Source organism: Pavona decussata, unplaced genomic scaffold, assembly GCF_977016875.1.
Source record: "Pavona decussata unplaced genomic scaffold, jaPavDecu1.1 SCAFFOLD_85, whole genome shotgun sequence".
Classification (NCBI taxonomy): domain Eukaryota; kingdom Metazoa; phylum Cnidaria; class Anthozoa; order Scleractinia; family Agariciidae; genus Pavona; species Pavona decussata.
In genome coordinates, this window is record NW_028145503.1 from 149,776 (window position 1) to 173,347 (window position 23,572).

Sequence of the window (23,572 nt, forward strand, 5' to 3'; positions counted from 1 at the left end):
AAAGTATGTTCCAATGAATCAGCGTTTTGACACTGTAAGCAGGCATCGTCATCATCACAAATATGTTTTTAGAAGACCAGAAAGCGACCTGGGAACACAGGAAAATTTTGACCTGTTTTTCTTGAATTAATGTAAGTTCTCGTTCAGTTCCGCTGCATGTTTGGATCACAAGATCAACATGACGGTCACAGGGTAAAAAGTTATTGCTCGGTAGAGAACATTTGGTAAAATCCGTTTTCATTTGCCACTGAGGAATGTGACACTGCACAACTACGTATGCTCAACATTTTTAGCAAAAAGACTTTGCCCAAGAATTGCCTAAGATAGATTTTCAAGATTAATTTATTGCTATAAATTTCCGTGATACCATATGAAGATAAAAAAATCAATGATTTTCAGTTTGGGTAGAAAAGAAAGGCGTCGCTTAGGTTTTGTTGACAGTGGTGGCCAAAGTTCGCGCGCTATATTGCAAGCAAAATTTTTCACAAAACGTTTAACAAAAAGACAACAATTTTTGACTTTCGGCAAATCTCTTTACTATAAATTTGACCTCTTGCTCTGTCTGTTTTGCGACTATGCTTCTTAACTGCTTTTTAAAGGGGCAGTGTTGCCTAATTTTAGTGTCACTTTGAACAGCAAAAACTCATGTTTGTGCATACGTAAACTTCAAAATATTTCAGAGCTTTGCTAACAATAACCCTACTAGCCACAGAAGCTGGCATCATTCATCCTTGGCTGCAGATGGTTAGGATGGAAACGGATTGCAACCAGTGTTTCAAGTTCCTCCTACGTATCTTGGAAATAATGGCTAAAGCGTTTTTATAGTTTATTCTTGCTCAGAGTCTCGCATTCTCGATATCATCATTCGAGACTTTTCCCCGATATTGATTCAAAACTTTTCCCCGATACTCCAAGAGCGTTTTCGTGTTTGTGAAGCAGTCCAAAGTCAAATATTTGAACAGTTTAGACATAAATACAGCAAAATATCCGTGAAAGTGCTATTGTTAGTTATTGCATATTTCCTTTACCTTTGTCATCAGTTGATTCGGAATGTTCCTCCATCGCTTGGATAAACCTAAGAATACGCTTGTTAAGTAGATAATCTTAACAAGCGTATTCTTAGGTTTATACTACAGGACTATAGCTCTCCATATGACATTTTACTCAGCAGAGTTAACTTAAAAACGCTGTTTACTAGACGCCTGCAGAATTTCATGATTATATTATACAAGAGTCTGTTTTTTACTGACTATCCAAGTTACCTAAGGAATATGTTAACTATGCGTACCTCATCCTATAATCTACGTGGTAATTATATTCTGGACCTTCCCAAAGCAAAAACGACTACTTATGGCCTACACTCCTTTTCATACTTAGCTGGTAAAATATGGAACTCTCTCCCGGACACTTACAGAACATCTGACTTTCCTCAATTCAAACAAAAGATCCTTAATTATGAGGCCTTTCCACAGTGTATATAATGTATGTATATAGTGTATATATAATGATAGAATTGTAATTGTAATTGTATTTCATTTTAGTTTATTTTGTCCATTTACTCTTTCTCTCTAATATTTATTTTCTTGAAGATATTAGCTATTCAAAGCTACTCTATAAATTTGAGGATAAATATAGTATATGTATGTATGTATGTATGTATGTATGTATGTATGTATGTATGTATGTATGTATGTATGTATGTATGTATGTATGTATGTATGTATGTATGTATGTATGTATGTATGTATGTAGGGCCCTGTCCTGCACAAAAGACATTGAAATTGTTATTAGAGGTAAGTATCTTGCAACGAGAAAACAAGATGAAAGTTGTTTCTTTAAACAGAGGAGACCTTTTGAATAGTAAAATGTGTTTACATTAACAAACAATATGTACCTCGCCTGCATAGACATTGTAGCACAAAGACGTACGACTCTGGAGAAAACGGCAGTGTTGCTTGACTGTTTCAAGCTGAACACTACTGTCTAGACTTTAAATGAAGCAAGAAAATTTATTTAGAAGTATGTGTGCAGTAGTGAGATCAAATTTTGTGTTATATCTCATGTCATGAGATTCACTGTGTCACAATTTTCTTGCTTGTGATGTTGTGATCAGTACGTGTATTTCACATGTCCAGAACATGATCACAGATCGACCAAATTAAGTAACCGTAAAAGTGATTAGCATCAAATTTCTCCTAGTAACATCAACGCTTTTTCAAACCCTGAGTTCATGAGAATTAAGGATATGATCACCCAAGGCCATTTTCTTGATATTTGAATAACTTCTCCCTAGTAATGTCACAAGAAAAGTATGGGGACAAGATAGGAGAATTTGTTCTTTAACTGATTAGGGCTTCAAGGGTTGCATGCTCATTTACATTCGAACTAAATCGTACCATGAAACAAATACCAAACCGCCAAGAAACGTGTGATTAGAACACAAGAAAATTTTGAAACTTTTTCAAACGGGCTTTGTCTTTTGGGTTAAAAAAAAAAAAATAACAGCCTTCAAACTCTCACACCAATTTTGACGAAGATTTAAATTTGGTGTTGTATATCACGTCATGAAACTTTCAGTGTCTATTTCACGTCGGTCTTTTGTCTCAGGACAAAAAATAAAATTCTAATATAATAACGTTCTAAAGTAGTCATGAGGTCTGACAATTTTAATTGTTATCACGTTTTAATTTTAACAGAGCAAATACAATGAAAGGTACATCATTTGGCCTCGGATCCAATTATTTATCACCGCATATCCGTAGATGTTACGCTATGTAAGCATTTTGCATGTTGCGGACTGAGAGCGGGGAGTGCACTTGATTCAGCACTAAAAAGCACTGCAAATTGATGTTGAATTGATGTTGAATGGAGTGCTACGTAGCAAATGATCCTTGCCCTCAAATGATCACCAAATATTAAGTGTCTGTTTGCCCATTGTAATACTTGTCAAATATGGTCATGGACTGGTGCACTGAATATCCGTCGTCCGAATTGAGTCAACAGAGTATTAAGGTTACCGTGTACCTTCAGGGGTGGCTTCAGTGAAACGGATATAGCGCCTCACAGTTACATCACAGATACCCAGAACCCCAATCAAATTAAAGCTTATTGAACTGGGTATTCAAATATTTCATTGCTTTTTCCAAAAAAAAAAAAAAAATCCCAGGTTTTCCGTTAAGTCGGAACTTGAAGGTCCAAGTCATCGTTCAAGAGTTCCAACTCAATGCGATTTTTATATTTTGGAAGTTTGTTTTTTTTTTCTCCAGGTCAGGATCCCAAAAGCTTAAAAAACGTGTTTGGGGTTTTCCTTAACTCGATTTCGTTCAAAAGTTACAAAACATTTTCAAAACTGCGAGAAAACCATGTGGAGTGAACGCACGGAAATGGATTTCAAGGAAAGAATTTTTAGAATTATCGAATTCCCCGACACGTTTTTGTTGGTTATATATTTTTCTAGTATCTTGCCAAATTTTACTGAAATCGGCCAAATCGTTGTAAAGTTGTAACTCTTGAAAGTGTCCCCTGCAAGCGAAAATTAAAATTTGGGAAAACAGCGGTTGAAAAAAAAATTTTCGCTACACAAACAAGTACCACCCCCTAACGCCTTTATGGAGAACTAGCCAATCATTTTGCTAGCCACTTCTTCTTCCGGTCACCTCCTGTGAAAATTTTCTCGCAGTTTTGCATCAACTCCTTCACCATTTTGTTGGATATCTGCGGTGTTTATTGTACGTGCACGTCGATTTTGTAATCTGCAATGATTATGGGAAAAACAAAATGGGGACTGAAGCCGACCTCATCAAGCAAAGCTGTTGGGCCGAGGCAGAAGCGGCTGAGGAGGGTAAAATTATCAGCGCTACGGAATCATCGGGGAACCACCGTAACCGCATGTATTGTCTCAGTCAAAACGAAAATTCTCGCTGCTCTTCAGTCGAAAAGTCGGCGAATAAACCTATTCGAGCGAAATATTGTTGAGAATAGCGAAGTTTCGAAATTGCTTATCGAAAGTTCGGGTGAAAATTCGCTCTTGAATGAACGTCCCAAATTGTTAATGCTGCAAATAGGAAACAAGTATCCATTTGACGCTTGGAAGAAAACGCTTAAACGGAACCGTTTAAAAGAGCTGACTCCGTTTAATGATTTGGAAATTACCGTAATACAGTAAGTCTTCGTGAAAACGCTACCTACAAGCAAAAGCGGCGGCTTTCCCTTTACTAGTTATCTTATAGCGACGGGCGACGTGAGAAAAGATCAAGACATAGGACATGATTCTTAGGCCCGGTTCAGACGCCGTACTTCACATGAGCCGAAACGAATTTAATGAATTAAGTTCATGTGAAGTACGGCGTCTGAATCAATTCAGAACGGCCAATTTAATTCGGATCGGCTCAGCAATTTTTCCCGCCTGGCTCAACCGGGAATAACGGCTGTAGACCGGCTTTGATTCAGACGCCGTACTTCACATGCGGTGAGGGTAAAAGGTGGAAAGAGTTTGCGGAATGGTATGTGGAATGGCGTGCGGAATGGCATAATTATGCGAAATACGATTTACGCGGGGAATAAATTAACTGAAGAGCGCATCCTGTTTTCGCGCCAATTTTATAAGAGCAGCAGTTTTTTCGATGTTGCGGACTATTACACAACCAAACAACAGATCGAGGATTAGAAAATATACGCCTGGGATAGAACATGTCTGATCGCTGGTTAGGAAGTGACAGTGAAGAAATCGATGAAGTTTCGCATTCAAGGAACTAAGAATAAATAAATTTCTAGTTGACAAAAAGAACGTGGCAGCGAGTAGCCTAGACAAAAAGCAACACCAGACTGGAGAAATAACATCAGTCCAAGGCCAAAACTATTGTGTGAGAAATTTTAAATTTAAACTCGGTCATTTTATCAGACTCTTTGACGGTTACAATTTGTACAACTCGTGGGAAAAATATGTTCTACTTTTTCTCACCTTACATTTTCGTCGAGCGACGAATTTGAGCTGCTGAGCTAGCTACCTAGCTATTCAATACGGCGATTCAGGTAGCTAAGTTCAGTTACGCGTTATCGAACTAAACATATCCGTCTTTAATTAAGGTCTTTCAGTCCCAGACGTCCTAACCTAAAATGAGATTTAAAAGCGAAAAAGCCCTAGAGCAAAAAAGCAGATGACATGTATGGTGTCTATCGACACTGGTTGTTTGAAAGGTTGTGAAACTATTCTTATCACAACTGCATTTTGGTCAAATTGCTGTTCATTTTCCCGCTCATGATAAATGAATCATCGAGCATACAGGGTATGAGAATTGATCTTTTACCGAGGGTTTAAAAAAAAAGAAAAAAATGTTTATTATTTGCCCTCGGTAAAGGATCAATCTTTGTCCTGAGAAGACTTCACGCTGTCACGTTATTTTTGTCAACCGAAGTCGCATAGAGTAAAGTGAACATGAAATTTAACTTACTACGAATTTACTCATAATTCCTTGAATGCGAAAAATATAAACAGTTTTCATCGCTTTCTTTACCTTCACTTCTTCCAAATCAACAATCAGACGATCAAATCCTCGAATTGTTGTTAATATTTAGCAAGAGTCCGCAGCATCAAAAAAGCTGCTGCTCTTATAAAATTGGCGCGAAAACATGACGCGCTCTTCAGTTAATTTATTTCCCACGTAAATCGTATTTCGCATAATTATGCCATTCCGCACGCCATTCCACATACCATTCCGCAAACTCTTTCCGGCTTTTACCCTCACCGCTTCACATGAGCCGAATCGAATGCATAAATTATTATAATGTATTTTTCCAGCGGCTCTTGTTTGCATTTTGTTACCAGCGTCCGCCATGTTTCGGCTGTGTTTTCAAGGTATATTTTACCGCTGACCCGAATCCGCAATTTTTAGGGGAGTTAATTTCGGCTGAATTAAGCTCGGCGTCTGAATCAATTCAGCCGGGATTAATTAATTTGGGTCGGTCTAAATTCGAATTCGATTCGGCTCATGTGAAGTACGGCGTCTGAACCGGGCCTTAGCGTTATTTTTCAATTGCGTTTTTGTTTTGTTTCCGCTTGCCGAAACTTGTAAGTTTTACGCACCCGAACACAAGTGATTTGATAAAGTTCAGCCGCAAATAAAAGAAGGAAGCTCATGAAGCGCGATTCACGGACTGGCGAATTGAAACATTAACAAGCGCGTCTCCAAATATTCGCTTCGCTCTAAGATTTTAAGACCTTTACCTACTTTAAAGTGTAGCTTTTGTCTTCTTTTATGTCGGTGTCGTACTCGAACAAACGCAAGTTCTTCCACTAAATACAGGATATTCGAAGTGCGAGAACGTGAGGGATTCAAGACTATAGAAAGACCGTTCGCGCAAATATCACAAAGGGTGGTTACACCGGCAGCAATATGCTGTCATTCAAAATAAAATTTAACTTCTTGTGGAGATCGCTTACGTCCCAATTTCTCGGCAAATACTCACTCTTTTTCGAAAATTCTTTTTTTTGTTTGTAAGAACTTACTGGGAAGTTTATTTTTATCTAAGAAATGAAAATCCAAAAGTTTTCTCTCTGAAGGTACACGGTAGCTTTAAGCGGACCCCATATTAAGCTGTTAAGCTGACACCCTCTATTCAGTCTATTAAGCGGAAAGCAGCAGAAGTCCCATCTTTTTGCCCCTTATTTACTGTAAAAAATACCTGTATTTAACGGACACCTTAAGCTTGACTTTTAAGGTCCTCTCTATTGTTAAAAACCTGTATTACGGGAAACAGCAAAAAGGATGCATGTTTTTTGTCCACGTAATTGGTCATTTAACTTAACACTTTGCCGACAAAAAGATCCGTCACGTCTTTGTGGGCACTTAACAAACAGAAAATACTATCTCTGTTGGCAGCCTGATTAACAAAAAGTGATCAAGTTAGTTATACGTGACCTCACCGACAAAACATTTGCGTGGCAAAAAGGAAATTCTTGTACTTAGAGATATGTCTGTAAAACTAATTACATGATACAAATCCTTCATCGATTTCTGTCTTAACCAGTTACATGAAAACGGGTTCCCTCGAAAAATGTACTCTGAGGGTAACTCCTACCCCATGTACCCTGAGAGCAGTGGTTTCTCCACCGGAAACTACACTACGAAAGGGAGAGAACCCTTTCGTAGTGTAGCGTCCGGTGGAGAAACCACTGCTCGCAGGGTAGCTATAGGTAGCTCCAAACGATACCCATCGATTTGCTTACCTACTTTCCAGTAATTGTCATTTTTTTCCTGGGTTTTGTTGGACGCTATAAAGCTTGGATAAACACATGGCGATGAGCTTTGGGACGCCCTCAACTACTTCCATAAGATCTGTTATTTCGTTTGGGTGTTCAGTAGGTTTTTCTGCTGGTTTTCGGTCTGCCAAACACCTTTCAGTTCACGAGAATGGTATTTGACTCTTTCAAGGCCTTTAATACTAAGGAATATTAATATGACCCTTTGCGAATTCTAAGGTCCCTGTTTTCAGCGGACACCCTGCATTAAGCGGACACTAGGTTTGACTGTACGTAATTTCGTGTGTCGGGGAAAAAATGGCAAAATAAAGATCGCCTGCAGCTTTTCTGCGTGACAGAAATGTTTTTGTTTTTTTTGTTTTTTTTTTTTAATGTCGAACATTTATGTTCAGCAGACCAAAAGGGGTTATTTTTTGTTTTGCATTTCTTATGTAAGTCTTTCAAGATTTCAAGGTAACTTCCAACACCATTTGAACGGAATTTGGATGATTCTCGGACTGGCTCAACTGTAATTTCTGATACTGATACTACTTTCTGTGTACAACTTTCTGTGTACAACACTTCAAACAGGGGTTCATCCATTCGTAGTCAGTAGGGTTCAAGCAAGAAATTAAAAACGTTTAGACTTGTTGCGGTCTTCCTTCTTTTAACCAACAGTTATATCAGTTACTTTATGTAAAAACTTTCAGTATATATGAACCACTACCAAGCATTAACCATTTTTACTTTTACGCATGCAGACAATGTAATGACAGAGATCCACATAAAATACTTGTACGATTATCCGATCAGCTTGTTTCCTAGTTTCCTTGTTTACATAACATCACGATTTAAAGGGACAGTATCACGCTAGCTCCATCAAAATCAGAAATACGCTATTCGGTTGATAGCAGCCAAGATATAATGACAAAATTCCATTAAAAGACTATCAGAATGCACTATTAATATTTCTTTAAATAAGCGACTGAGAAATTAATTAACACAGTGTTCAAAGTTTACATTTAGTGAATTTTGGCCAAAAATCATGATATCTGCAATCGATCTCCCAATTAAAAGAGTAATTTCAATGAGATTTACCGACTTAATGAACTGGAAGATTCAACGGATTATAAATTCGTATCTGAGGGCGGCCATAATTTAACGTTATAAAAAAAACGCCTTCCGTTGCGCGCTCCGTAAGTGCAGTGCAAAAATGACATCTCCACTTATCGGGCACCTTCTCCAGCATAGCAAATGCAACAGGCAAATTTTCCTTGATCTTTGAAGGCATTGGCAGTGAGCCTGACGAAAGCAAAAAAAGAAAGAGAGAGAGAGAGAGAGAGAGAGAGAGAGAGAGAGAGAGAGAGAGAGAGAGAGAGAGAGAGAGAGAGAGAGAGAGAGAGAGAGAGAGAGAGAGAGAGAGAGAGAGAGAGAGAGAGAGAGAGAGAGAGAGAGAGAGAGAGAGAGAGAGAGAGAGAGAGAGAGAGAGAGAGAGAGAGAGAGAGAGAGAGAGAGAGAGAGAGAGAGAGAGAGAGAGAGAGAGAGAGAGAGAGAGAGAGAGAGAGAGAGAGAGAGAGAGAGAGAGAGAGAGAGAGAGAGAGAGAGAGAGAGAGAGAGAGAGAGAGAGAGAGAGAGAGAGAGAGAGAGAGAGAGAGAGAGAGATCATGAGTGTGCTGCATTGGATTTCTCAATTTCAATGTCATAATGTGCGACTCCAAGTTCTAAGTCAATTAATTATTGTCCTGTTAGAGCGGATTTCAATTGAGTGTCCAAAGTAATTTCGCAAATTGCTTTGGTTTTGCTTTACTTCGCTCTGATTGGCCAGCAAAACACGTGCCACCTTCTCAACCAATCAGCAGCAAAACCAAAACCAATCATGCCTTGCTCGCACGCGCTTTCCCTCGTTTGGCTTCCGTTACATATATTTGATTCGATTTCTGATTGGTTCATTGCGCTGTTTGTGTCTATTGTGATTGGCCAGCGTAATTACTTTAGTTTTTGGTTGAACGACACTCAAATGAAAACTGCTCTTATGTAGCACTACTTTGCGTTTAGAGAAGTGCATTAATTAACATCGTGAATTTGAAACCTTTTTTGGGGTATTAAGGGCCTAATGTCAACAGGGTGGAAAAAATTAAACAGTTTGGTTTGACTGAAGTTAACGTTTTAAGAAAGCGCGCTACAAACGCCAACCCAATTTCTGAGGAAACCCCCACCCCTCCCCTCCTCCCTTTTCCCCATTTCCAGATAGCAGGTAACCAAAACGATAAACTGCAGCGTGCGAAATCTGCATGCGCAATATGGTTTGAAATTGAACAGATAGAGATGCACCCCCTGAATGAATTCACAGTTCCGTAAAGTGTTGATGCCTTTGATAAATTGTGTTCAAAACAGGCGGCAATTGATGTTGAGAGCGAGTCGTTTAAAAGGGGATGAGCGAACTCGCGTTTGTTTTGAGGTACCAAGCAGTTAAGACTCTGGCTGACATATTTGTGTTTTCTCAAGTCGACTTCAATCTTGACTTGCTCCCTTCTAGCGGTCAAAACTGCACGTGCCATCTTACAACGGTATCTCAACAAACTGTCAACTAACTGCCTGTATTCTCAACTGATAGTAACTAAATAGAATCCTGAATATTTAAAATGATTTAGAAATCTTTGTGTTAAACGATGAAAGTAAACCTAAATATGCTTACGCGGCAAAACAATCCAATAAAGGGTATCCATGAAATCTCAGGCAGAACAACAATTTTTAAAAAACAGAATGTTCAAATACAATGATGGGTCGGCAAGAACTCCAAGCATGTCTATTTCGAGAACTAAGGCTAATTAAAAGACCTAAATAATAAACCAAACAGACGACAACCTACAAAACGTTTATGTAGGATAACCTAGACTTTGAATTAAGTGCACCCAAGGGTTCATTTCGGTGAATATCTGTTCGGAAGCGGCCTTAATCGGCTCAGAAATTGGGATTTAGCCGTAAAGAAATGAAAAGCCACAGTTTTGTTCGGCAAAATGTTTGCCCCTATCGATGGCAACCTAATTCCTCTCGTTTCGAAGGGACAAATAGAGGCAAATGTGACGTTAAAAATGCCAAAAAAAGATTGGTCTGGACTTTTCGTGAAACAAACAACAGCTAGTAAATTCAGGAAATATAATTTGAGTCTCTCAAACGTTCTTCAACTTAAAGTTGCAGTGTACATTCAGAGAGAAAACTTTTTCAGAGAAATAAACCTTCCAGTAAGTTCTTACAAACAAAAAAATAATTTTCGAAAAAGAGTGATCTAGTATTTGGCGAGAAATTGGGACGTACGCGATTTCCACCGAAAGTTAAATTTTACTTTGATTGACAGCGTATTGCTGCCGAGGTAACTACCCGTTGCGATAATCGCGCGAAAGGTCTTTCTATAGTCTTGAACCCCTCACTTTCCCGTACTTCAAATAACCATGTATTTAGTTGTAGAACTTGCGTTTGTTCGAGTACGAAACCGAGATAAAAGAAGACAATAGCTTTGAGATTCACTTTAGAGTAGGTAAAGATCTTAAAATAAGGGGCAGTGACTTGTTTGTGTAGCGAGAATTTTTTTCAAGCGTTGTTTTCTCAAACTTTACTTTTCGCTTGGAGGAGACACTTCCAAGAGTTACAACTCAACACAGATTTGGCCGATTTCAGTCAAATTTGGCCAGATGCAAGAAAAATATATAGTCAAGAAAAACATGACGGGGAATTCGATATTTCTAAAAATTCTTTCCGAAATCCTTGAAAGCCATTTCCGTGCGTTAACTCCGCATGGTTTCTCGCAGTTTTAAAAAATGTTCTGTAACTTTTGAACGCAATCGAATTAAGGAAAACTCCGACACGTTTTTTTAAGCTTTTGGGACCCTGACGTGGAGAAAAAAAAAACAAACTTAGAAAATCGCATTGAGTCGGAATCCTTGAACGACGATCTGGACCTTCAAGCTTGCATTTTTGCGGAAAAGCTTGGAATTTATTTTCTTGGAAAAGCAATTAAAGCTTTAATTGGATAAAGGGATTTGGTTATCTGTGATGTAACTGAGAGGCGCCTAATCCGTTAAACTGAAGCCACCCCTAAAGGTACACACTTCCCTTAAATCTCCATTCCAATTACACAAATATGTCTTAAGAAGACCGGCAGAAAACGACGTGGGAACACAGAAAAAATTTGACGTATTTTGCTTGAATTAATGTCAGTTCTCGTTTGGTTCCCCTGCATGTTTGGATCACAAGATCAACGTGACGGTCACAAGGTATTACGTCACACCACTAAAATAACTCAACCAAATAAGAAAATTCTATTTCCAAACTAACTATACACAGCAGGCATTCTGTTAATCTCGTACTCAGATCTTCTCATTCTTCGGTAGAGAACATCTGGTAAAATCCGTTTTCAGGTGTCAGGAATGTGACACACAGCAAAACTGCATATGCTCAACATTTGCAGCGAAAACACTTTACCCAAGAATTGTGTAAGGTGGATTTTCAAGATCATTTTATTGCTATAGATTTCCGGTAATATTTCACCCACCGTATGAAAAAATATTAACGATTTCAAATTTCTGGGAAAGAAGAAAGCCGCCGCAAAAGTATTGTTGACAATGTTGGCCAAAGTGCTTGCATGCGCTTTATTAGCAAGCAAAATTTTTCACAAAACTTTTAAATTCTTTTTTTATGAGAGAGACGACACTAAAAAAAATGTATGTTATAAGAACTTGTTGTAGTTTAATGAAACTTTAAGTTTTAAACGATACAAGAAACACCTTTCACAGAAGGACTGAAGTGTCAAGATAATTTGTTTGTAAGTCATTCGTCTAGGCGTGTGGAAAGCAAAGGAGTAAGAGGTTGACGTGACTTACATCGGATGATTTTCATTGACCAATTACATTGGAGAACCAATGTACCAGATGTTTTTTCCGAAGACAAACATCCGGACACAAAAATAGATAGTGACTGAAAAGATGCCTGTTTCGTTTGAGTTCTGTACATGTTTTGCGGCTATGCTGACTTCATAAATGTTTCTTAGAGGGTGTCACCTATTTTCAGTGTCCCTTTGAACAGCCAAAAACATATTTGTACAGACGTAAACGTCAAAAGAATGGCTTAATTTTGTTACCAATAACCCTATTAGTGCACAGAAACTAGTATCATTCATTCTTGGGTGCTGATGGTTAGGATGAAAATGGATTGCAACTTGAAAAAATTAAACAGTGCTCCCAAGTCTCTCTTATGTATTTTAAAAAAAATTGGGTAAACTTTTTTAAGGTTTATTCTTTTGCAGAGAATTTATTAATGTTTTTTGGCCCCCGCTGCTCCAAGAGTAAATCGTGTTAACTTTCAGTTCCGACTGACTAGATACAGCAAATCTACGGGATAGTGCCCTTTTAAGGCCCGTTTAGTTACCAGGAATGGCTTTAATTTGTGAGTTGCACTTCAGGGCCAACAACGTCGTGTTTCTTGCGGGATAAGAAAGGCATAGTCGTGAAACAACTAGAAGAAGAGACCAAATGCAAACTAAAGAAAAAGCGCGGAAATCTACAGAAAAAAAAGTTGACAGTCTTAAAAAATTAAGTGCTAGGGAGAAGGCTCCATTCAGCGTATCCACCTTTCAGGACGTAACTGTACCGTACACTAAATATCGATGATTTGAGAAATATTGGCTTTCAACTAACGGTATTTTTGGACGGTTTAATTTCGGGATACAACTTAGCTATTACCTTGGCATGGCTGGCGAACACTTCTATTCCCATTTCCTCTCTTTATTTCTACTTATGTAATCAGTCGAGAAAACCAGTAAGGAATATTCAAGAGAAATATTTCCAATATGTTTTCTTTTATTATTTTTGCTCACGTCAAATTCGGTCCATACGTTAATCTGTTTAGATTTACTGGTTGACATGTCAGGTCGTAGAAATTTTAGGAAACAGAGACCGTTCTCTCTGAACTAATGAAGTTGCCGTCGGTTTTTCGAGCATCCTGAAGTTTAAAATTGTTTTCTAAACCACGTTTTTCGTCGGTGATGAGAAAGAACTATTTTCCCCATGCTACTTTCCTTTAAGGTACTAAAACGCCGAGGCCATGAAGTCAAGTTTTTCTTCACTGTACAATCCAAATTTTTAAAGCGATTCATTTGCGATGAGAAACTATAATATTTCGTTTACCTTTGTCATCAGTTGATTCGGAATGCTCCGCGTTCACTTGAAGTGGGGCCTTGTCCTGCGCAAAAAGAAATATTGAAAATTTTATCAGAGGTAAATACCTTGTAACGAGAAAAGAAGATGAACTGAGCAGACGTTTTGAACAGTTAAATGTATTTACATTAACAAACATTATGTACCTCGCCTGTCATAGACATTGTAGCACAACGCACTACCCTCTGCAGAAAACGTCAGTGTTGGTTGATTGTTTCAAGCTGAAAACTACTGCTTGAACTTTAAATCAAACAAGAAAAGTTATTTAGAACAGTATGTGTACATTGGTGACGTCAAATTTCGTGCTATTTGCCATGTCATGAGACCCACTGTTGTTTTGCTTGTGATGTTGTGATCAGTACTTCTATTCACCTCGAACGTTCGTGATATGGGAAATTTAAGGCCTACTGTTTTCGGATTGATAGAATTGTCGTTTCAGATACCAAAAAAAAGTCAGCTAAGATTTTCGGGAAATGGACAAAAAAACGCCCTAGTAATTTCGAGAAGACTGAAGTTACCCTAGAATGACCAAACAGATAAAAATATTATAGCGCAGCCTAAAATGAACCTACAGAGCTTTAAACGCGCTCCAGATAGCCTAAAACAGCGTTTCAAAGGATCTGAGAGAAAACTGTCGTTGGGTGCCCCTCACATGTCCAGAACATGATCACAGTTTCTTTTAGATCGACCCAGATTAAGTAACCCTTTAAGCCGTAACAGTGTTCACCATCAAATTTCTCCTTGTAACTCAATGGTTTTGCATCCCTGAGGTCATGAGAATTAAGGATATTATCACCCAAGGCGATTTTCTTGATATTTGAATAATTTCTACCTAATTATTTTATAAGAAAAGTATGGCGACAAGACGGGAGAATTTGTTCATTAAAAAATTAGGCCTTCAAGGGTTAAGCTCGCACGGTTGCGTGCCCAAACGTCTCTTTTCATTCAAGCTAAATCGTACCATCAAATAAACACCAAACCGCCAAGAAACATGTGATAAGAACACAAGAACATTCTGAAACCTTTTTGAAACGTACTTTATTCTTTGGTGGAAAAAGAAGAGCCTTCAAACTCCTACACCAAGTTTGACGAAGGTTTAAATTTGGTGTTGTGTATCACGTCACGAAACTTTCAGTGTCTATTTCACGTTGATATTCTGGCTTAGGACAAAACTAAAATTTAAATGTAACAATGTTTTAAAGTAGTCGAGAGGTCTGACATTTCAACTGATTTACTTTAAATTGTTATCACGTTATAATTTTGCAACGGAAAAAATACAATGAAAAGTTCATGATCCGTTCTCGGTTCTAAGTATTTATCACCGCTTATCTAGATGAGACGCCATGTGAACATTGTTCATGTTGCTGACAGCGAGTGAACTTGATTCAGCACTAGAAAACATTGTCAATTCATGTTGAATGGAGTGTTGCGTCGCAAATGTTCCCTAACCTCAAATGATCACCAAATATTGCGTGTCACTCAACACATTGTAACACCTGCCAAAATATGGTTCTGGACTGGGGATATGAAAATTTGTCGTCCGACACGAGTCAACAGATATCCTGCGCGCAATTTCGTGTGTGGGGGAGAAAAAATGGCAGAATAAAGATCGTTCCAGCTTTTCTGTAAAAGAACTCTGCTTTGTTATCAATGAATTGAGTAATGAAACAATTATCCTGCTCAATGTTGCGGAATTCCCCCTGTTTTTATTCAACTCGGCCTACGGCCTCGTTGGCTAATGATCAGGTGAAATTTCACGTTATTTGGCAGTATAATTATTAATTAGTCGCTTGACAAAATTTGCATTCTTCACGTGATGGACTATGAATTTCTAAATACTTGACGCCATTCCTATGATAAGAAGAAACTTCGTGTGTTTTTGAAAATATGTTTCAGAGTAGATTTTTGGAATTCAGATAGTATCCACATTGAACTGAAAAAACCCTCGCCAAAACGGTTAAAACATTGTAAGTTTTAGAGCACATCCACTATGGGTTGTCCAGCAATTATTAGATATGCTAATAAATGCTTTAACTTGTTTGGAAAACCAATTGTTACGTAACTGAAGGTTTTTGCTTCCAGAGTGCGCTCATTCATTGGCTAGTTCATGGTCACATGTAAAGTTGCACTAAGGCGGAGAGTCCAATCATTTACACTGAACATTTGGGATCAGTGCCAATGATACGGGCTTTCCCCGTGAAAGCGGTACGCCTTGTCCAATTGTTAAGTAACTGAAAGGATTTTACCTCCACAGCGCGTTTATTCATTGGCTAGTTCATGGTCACGTGTACAATAGCTCGAGGGTAGAGAGTTTAACCATTTACACTGAACATCTGGATGGAATAAAACACTGCCAATTTTATGTTATGGTGGAGCTCATTTAATTAAAATGTTTCTAGACCAAATACAGGAAGAAAACTCTTGTTCACCTCCTAAGTAATGATTATAAACAAAAGTTTGCTCACTGCTTGGAATTAAGTTTCCAAATTGTAAAACAACGTAAATCAACTTCCGGTTGCCGTCCGCCATGGCCTACACTGCATAGTCTACCCCACGTTTTGTCCACACCCGTTCGAACAGGTGTTCATCCATTCGCCGTCATTACGGTTCAAGCAAGATATCAAACGCTAAATTTTCTTGCGGTCTTCTTCCTTTTATCACAAGTAAGGCTTACATCAGTTACTGTTATGTAAAAATTAACTTTCAGTAAATTTGAACCACTACAAAGCATTAACCACTTTTATTTTTACGTATGCAGACAATGTAACGACAGTGATCCAAATAAAATACTTGTACGATTATCCGATCAGCTTGTTTCCTAGTTTACGTAACAACACAATTTAAACAAGAGTAATTTCGATGAGATTTACTGACTTAGAATTCGCTAACTTTGCTACAGATCATATATAGTTTGAAACCAACCTGGAGGACTTGTGCTCCGCTTTTCTCGAAGGGAAATTGACGAATGAAGCCCATACTCGGCCACGACATGGTTAAATATGTAGAAACTCGGAGGCCGGTGAAGAAAAGGAAAGAAGTTATCAATTTTTGGGACAATTTTGATTTGAAGTAGCGATCTATAGCGGTCGCCGGCGGCTTCTTGCCTGCTTTGTCTCCCCCTCTCTAGTACCGACCTTCGGCTGGCAACACTGTTGAACCGTAAACGCGCCAGAGAAAGGTTTCTACGGCTAGGAATGGAAAAAATCACTACGCGTGACTCAATCAACATTTCCTGGAAACTTTTTTTCAACATAAATGGAAAAGGCGACTTTAAATATATTCACTCGATAAAAAAATTCTACCGATCGTGTCGCGTGAATTATAACATGGTCTCAAGTTCCAAATAGTAATTACACCAAACAAACAGAGGGTGGTCTGCCTGTGGTGTCAGATCATTTATTATTCGTACGTTTAGCTTAGTTTCCCTGTCCCCACCCACCCATGGCAGCTGTAATTTCCACGAGTGGAAGTACATTTAACTGCCCGGATATGGCCCCACACTATACTTTCAGTTCGCGTGTTTCATTGTGTATGAGATGGATTAAGTTTTGAATAAAAAAACCTATCTTCCAAAAAGATATTAAGGTATCTCTGACTTCATCCAAGTTAAAGTCGGTCTTGTCACTGATGAGGCTCTAATGTCACTGTAGCTACTCCGCCAACAAGCCGCAGTCGTTGTTCAAAAATTAATGATTTCGTGTAAATTAATACAGATCGTCCTGCATATCTGAAAATATATTAATCAAAATTTCTTAACAATGGGGCTCCGCGCGGGCGCCTTCGGTGCGCGCGCAGCTCCACTAATATATTAACAATCGTGTGACAGAACTGTTTTAAATATCGAATGTTCGTGTTCAGCAGACCGAAAGGGGTCATTTTTTGTTTTTCATTTCATCACTTCTTTTAAAGTCTTTAAGACTTCAAGGTAACTTCCAACACCATTTGAACGGAATCTGGATTATTCTGACTGGCTCAACTGCAATTATTGCAAAGTAAAGGAATACTTTCTGTGTACAAGAGTTAGAACAGGGGTTCATCCATTCGCAGTCAGTAGGGTTCAAGCAAGAAATTTAAAATGTTTAGACCTCTTCTAGCCTTCCTTCTTTTATCACCAATAAGGGTTATGTTAGTTACTTTATGTAAAAACGGCTTTCAGTAAATATGAATCATTTCCAAGCATTAATAATTTTTATTTTTACACATGCAGACAATGTAATGACAGAGATCCACATAAAATACTTGTACGATTATCCGGTCAGCTTGTTTCCTAGATACGCTTGTTTACATAACATGACGATTTACACAAGAATTTTTCGATGAGATATACTGACTTATTTTCGGGAAGATTCAACGTATTATAAACTCTTGTAGGACAGCCATAATTTTACGTTATCCAAGTACTGTTTCAGTGCTAGTGCGATCTGTCTGAAAAGTGTAAGATTGATATCTCCACTTATCAGGCATCGCAAATGCAACTGGCAAATTTTCCTGGATGTTTGAAGGCATTGGCAGTGGGTCTGACGAAAGTAAAAAGATGGAGAGAGATCGTGAGTGTGCTACATTGGATTTTTCAATTTCAATGTCATAGTGTGCTACCTGAGGTTCTAAGACAACTAATTATTGTCCTGAGCGGATTTCAATTGAGTGTCGAAAGTAATTTCGCAATTGCTTTGATTTTTCTTTACTTCGCTCTGTAACTGGCCAGCAAAACACGTGCCACCCTCTCAGCAAAACCAATCGCCCATATCTCGCACGCGTTTTCCCACGTTCTGGCGTCGGATATGAGGGTATATTTGCAGCCTGGTAAATGAATGGGAATGGGAATGAATTGGGAATGATGACACATGCATACTCGGAAACTGAAAAGAAATCCGAGTGCTCCTATCATTCCGATTACTAGTTCGGATGCTCTACCACCGAGCTACAGGAGACTCGTTGGAGCTAAGGACATTAAACTAGGTGCATGGGACAGGCATCCTGCATACTGCTAGGATTTGAATGTCGAACGTGTGGGATATGAAATAAATGTGATGGTATATTTCCAGCCTGGAGAGTGAATGAGAATGATTTATTATTCTAGAAAGTGACACAGGCATACTCGGAAGAAAGAAATCCAAGTGTTCCTATCAGTCAAACCTAAGACCTCCCGATTACTAGTTCGGATGTCATAGAATTGTAAACCGCCAGTAGACTTGATATGTGCGGTATATAAGAAATTATGAGTGACACCAGAGGAAACAACCTTCTACAACAATTGCAATTTATTATAAGAGAAGACACTTTTTACAATATTAGTTACCCACAATTAGCAAGGGCTATTCGAGGTGGGTAGCATGGATAGTTGTTTACATGCTCAAAAGGAAAAGAAAGTTAACAACAGAAAATGAATTAATTAAACAAAGAGAAAAAGAAGTAAATAGGAAAATAAATGAATAAATAAATCACTTAAATGACTAATTATTATTTAGAAAGTTGTCTAATGTTTGACCTTCTGAGGACAATTAGTGAAAATAAGATCAATTCAAGTACAGGAAAAGTCACTACCACGAGTGGGATCATTGATGAGCTGCTGCAGGCCATAAACATCAGTAATGTTACGTAGAAAATTAGCATTATGATCTAAATTAGACGTAGCTAAGTTACGATTCATATCGCCCATTAGGTAAATATAATTCAGCATTTTCTGTATCGAGTTTACCGACGAGTGATTCAAAGTGAGCAAAACTTTCAGTTGAGGAATTGAGTGGCCTATACCATGTTGCCACTAGAACAGGCCAAGACCTGGGTTTCCGAATTTCAAGACATACGTTCAGTCTAGTTCAGGAATGTTTAGATTAGAGCGTAGCGTATAATTAATGTTGGTTGATGAATAATGATGAATTTTTTTAAGACCGACCGCATTTGATGTTAAGAGCGAATCGTTTAAAAGGGGATCAGCGAACTTGCGTTTTGTTTTGAGGTACCAAGCTGTTAAGACTCTCAGGCTGACATTTTCCCATTTTACTCCCGAGTCGAGTTGACTTGCTCCCGACTTCTAGTAATCAAAACTGCACATGCCATCTTACAACTGCAACTCAACAAACTCTCAACTACTGAACTCCGACTATTCTCAACTAACTAGAATCTTGAATATTTGCAATGATTTAGAAATATCTGGGTTAAACGATCGAAGTAAATCTAACTATGCTTCGGAAGCGGCCTTAATCGCCACAGAATTTCGGATTTAGTCGTAAAGAAGTGAAATCCACAGTTCTGTTCGGCAAAAAATTTGCTCGAAATTTCGCATCGATGGAAAATTAATTAGTTTCGTTTTCGAAGGGGCAAATGTGTCATTAAAATCTCAATTCCAATGACACAAATATGTTTTTTTTTTTCACTTTTTTTTAATTATTATTATTAGCCTAAGACAATACAACATTTACTGTACTACGCACTACTTATAGTACTTTCAAAGTTACAATACTTACAGTGTTCGCAATACTTACAACATCTTACAATATTTCACTTAACTTATATTATTTATAGTGCTTACAACAGAACACATACATTTAATAGAGAAAAAGAAGCCAAAAAGATAGATAATTATATAATAAATAAATAAATAAATAAATAAATAAATAAATAAATAAATAAATAAATAAATAAATAAATGAATATACAAGATGAATGAAAAAAAAAAAAACGTTTAGGTAAGTTAAAACAACTAAAGAGGGGGTCTTTGTAGCAAATATATTTATAGAGAGAGGAAAGTTATCTTAGATTCTCACTTTTCCATTGTAAATTTAGGTTCGTTAAAAACTGCAAAAAGCTAGGGTGTGACTCAGTCATTTTGCATGCATATAAATATTTCTTTGTGAAAAGAAGCAACAAATCTACAATTGTCTGCCAAAATGGGGTGTGATCGTCGGTTCTCTAAACTTAATGAAAGTTTTCTAGGAACATTTTGCACACCTCATTTCTAACATTTGAGGCGAGTTACAGTTTATGTTATGTTGTTCTCCATGTTTCCCAAAGGAATGGGTTTCTTTTTACAATTAATGTTTACTTTAAAAGAAGTGTAGTTTTCTAAATACCTTCATGTGTAGCATATTCTTTGTGAAAAGAAGCAACAAATCTAGTTGGCGGCGCAGGTTTCGGTGCACAGTGGGCGAGATTGTATAATTTTGAAATAGAAATTGCTCGTTCGACAAATTTATTTGTGTGTTTTCTGATACATTGAACCAGGATATTACTTTTTGATAGAACTTAATGCTAACGGGACATTCCAAAAAAGTGTGTTCCAATGAATCAGCGTTTTGACACTGTAAGCAGGTATCGCCATCGTCACAAATATGTTTTTAGAAGACCAGAAAGCGAACTGGGAACACAGGAAAAATTGGACGTGTTTTTCTTGAATTAATGTAAGTTCTCGTTCGGTTCCCCTGCATGTTTGGATCACAAGATCAACATGACGGTCACAGGGTAAAAAGTTATTGTTCAGTAGAGAACATTCAATCGGTAAAATCCGTTTTCATTTGCCCCTGAGGAATGTGACACTGCACAACTACGTATGCTCAATATTTTTAGCAAAAAGACTTTGCCCAAGAATTGCCTAAGATAGAATTTTCAAGATTAATTTATTGCTATAAATTTCCGTGATACCATATGAAGACAAAAAAAATCAACGATTTTCAGTTTTGGGTAGAAAAGAAAGGCGTCTCTTAGGTTTTGTTGACAGTGGTGGCCAAAGTTCGCGCGCTATATTGCAAGCAAAAATTTTTCTCAAACGTTTAGCGACAATTTTTGACTTTCGGCAAATCTCTTTACTTTAAATTTGACCGCTTGCTCTATCTGTTTTGCGACTATGCTTCTTAACTGCTTCTTAAAGGGGCAGTGTTGCCTAATTTTAGTGTCACTTTGAACAGCAAAACCTGATATTTGTACAGACGTAAACTTCAAAATAATGTTTCAGAGTTTTGCTAACAATAACCCTACTAGCCACAGAAGCTGGCATCATTTATCCTTGGCTGCAGATGGTTAGGATGGAAACGGATTGCAACCAGTGTTTCAGGTTCCTCCTACGTATCTTTGAAATAATGGCTAAAGCCTTTTTCTAGTTTATTCAGTCTTGCTCAGAGACTCGCATCCCCGATATCATCATTCGATACTTTTCCCCAATATTGATTCAATACTTTTCCCCGATACTCCAAGAGCGTTTTCGTGTTTGTGAAGCAGTCCAAAGTCAAATATTTGAACAGTTTAGACATAAATACAGCAAAATCTCCGTGAAAGTGCTATTGTTAGTTATTGCATATTTCCTTTACCTTTGTCATCAGTTGATTCGGAATGTTCCTCCATCGCTTGGAGTGGGGCCTTGTCCTGCGCCAAAGACATTGAAATTGTTATTAGAGGTAAGTATCTTGCAACGAGAAAACAAGATGAAAGTTGTTTCTTTAAACAGAGGAGTTTTCTTGAATAGTTAAAAGACACCCTTATGACGACATCATAATGGGATTTTATGTCAAGGCATTTCATAATGGTTTGCAGGCCAAGGCGGCAGGGTCCAAGCCTATCTTATTTCCAGCCAATCAGAATTTAGGGCGTTCCGGACTATATTATTCTTAGGGGCGCTTTTCCATGTGCTCGCCCCCTTTCGATCGCTCACCATCACGTCGTTCACATCGCTGGTTTCAACCAATTTTCATCATCTTTCCACCACCTCCCCTTCCGCCTGCCTGCGAATTACTTCCTACTGTGTTTCTCTTTCTTGTCTTAGTGGGTGGCGGTTTTTTCCCCCACCTTTTTCTGAAGAGATATTTAGTTTATTATATATTGGCAGATCTTGAAAATAAAGTTCGTCACCTTTGGTGGCCAAATTTTCTCCAACCAAATCCGACTCTGTGTTTATCTCCTCAGCAAACAAGTGTGATTAGAACACAAGAAAATTTTGAAACTTTTTCAAACGGGCTTTGTCTTTTGGTTAAAAAAAAAATAACAGCCTTCAAACTCCTACACCAATTTTGACGAAGATTTAAATTTGGTGTTGTATATCACGTCATGAAACTTTCAGTGTCTCTTTCACGTCGGTCTTTTGTCTCAGGACAAAAAATAAAATTCTAATATAATAACCTTTTAAAGTAGCCGTGAGAACTGACATTTCAAGCGATTTAAATTTAAATTGTTATCACGTTTTAATTTAACAGAACAAATACAATGAGAGGTACGTCATCCGGCCTCGGATCCAATTATTTATCACCGCCTATCCGTAGATGGGACGCTATGTAAGCATTTTGCATGTTGCGGACTGAGAGTGCACTTGATTCAGCACTAAAAAACACTGCAAATTGATGTTGAATTGATGTTGAATGGAGTGCTACGTCGCAAATGATCCTTGACCTCAAATGATCACCAAATATTGAGTGTCTCTCTACCCATTGTAACACTTGTCAAATATGGTCATGGACTGGTGCACTGAATATCCGTCGTCCGCATTGAGTCAACAGAGTATTAAGCGGACCCCATATTAAACTGACACCCTCTATTCAGTCTATTAAGCGGACAGCAGCAGAAGTCCCATCTTTTTGCCCCACATTTACTGTAAAAAATACCTGTATTTAATGGACACCTCTATTAAGCGGACGCGGACACCTTAAGCTTGACTTTTAAGGTCCTCTCTATTGTTAAAAACCTGTATTACGGGAAACTGCAAAAATGATGCATGTTTTTTGTCCACGTTATTGGTCATTTAACCTAACACTTTGCCGACAAAAAGATCCGTCACATCTTTGTGGGCACTTAACAAACAGGAAATACTATCTCTGTTGGCAGCCTGATTAACAAAAAGTGATCAAGTTAGTAAAACGTGACCCCACCGACAAAACATTTGTGTGGCAAACAGGAAATTCTTGTACTTAGAAACATGTCTGTAAAACTAATTACACAATACAAATCCTTCATCGATTTCTGTCTTAACCAGTTACATGAAAACGAGTTCCCTCGAAAAATGTACTCGGAGGGTAGCTCCTACCCCAGCTACCCTGAGAGCAGTGGTTTCTCCACCGGACACTACGCTACGAAAGGGAGAGAAACTCTTTCGTAGTGTAGCGTCCGGTGGAGACACCACTGCTCGCAGGGTAGCTATAGGTAG

General features: G+C 38.1%; 1 protein-coding gene across 3 annotated transcripts in view; it reads right to left on the reverse strand.

The window, feature by feature from the left end:
- Positions 1–23,572, reverse strand: part of LOC146475116 (uncharacterized) — a 46,640-nt gene that overhangs the window by 2,222 nt on the left and 20,846 nt on the right. Inside the window, exon 5 of one of the 3 annotated variants that reach the window (XM_085116077.1) lies at positions 7,905–8,539. The exons of 1 other annotated variant lie outside the window; for it this stretch is intronic. In XM_085116077.1, the coding sequence (XP_084972203.1) occupies positions 8,340–8,539 (200 nt within the window). In that variant the 3' untranslated portion in view covers positions 7,905–8,339. Of the gene's footprint in view, positions 1–7,904; positions 8,540–17,615; positions 17,964–23,572 lie in introns of those variants that run through there. One more of the 3 variants, XM_085116080.1, reaches the window with a different exon arrangement.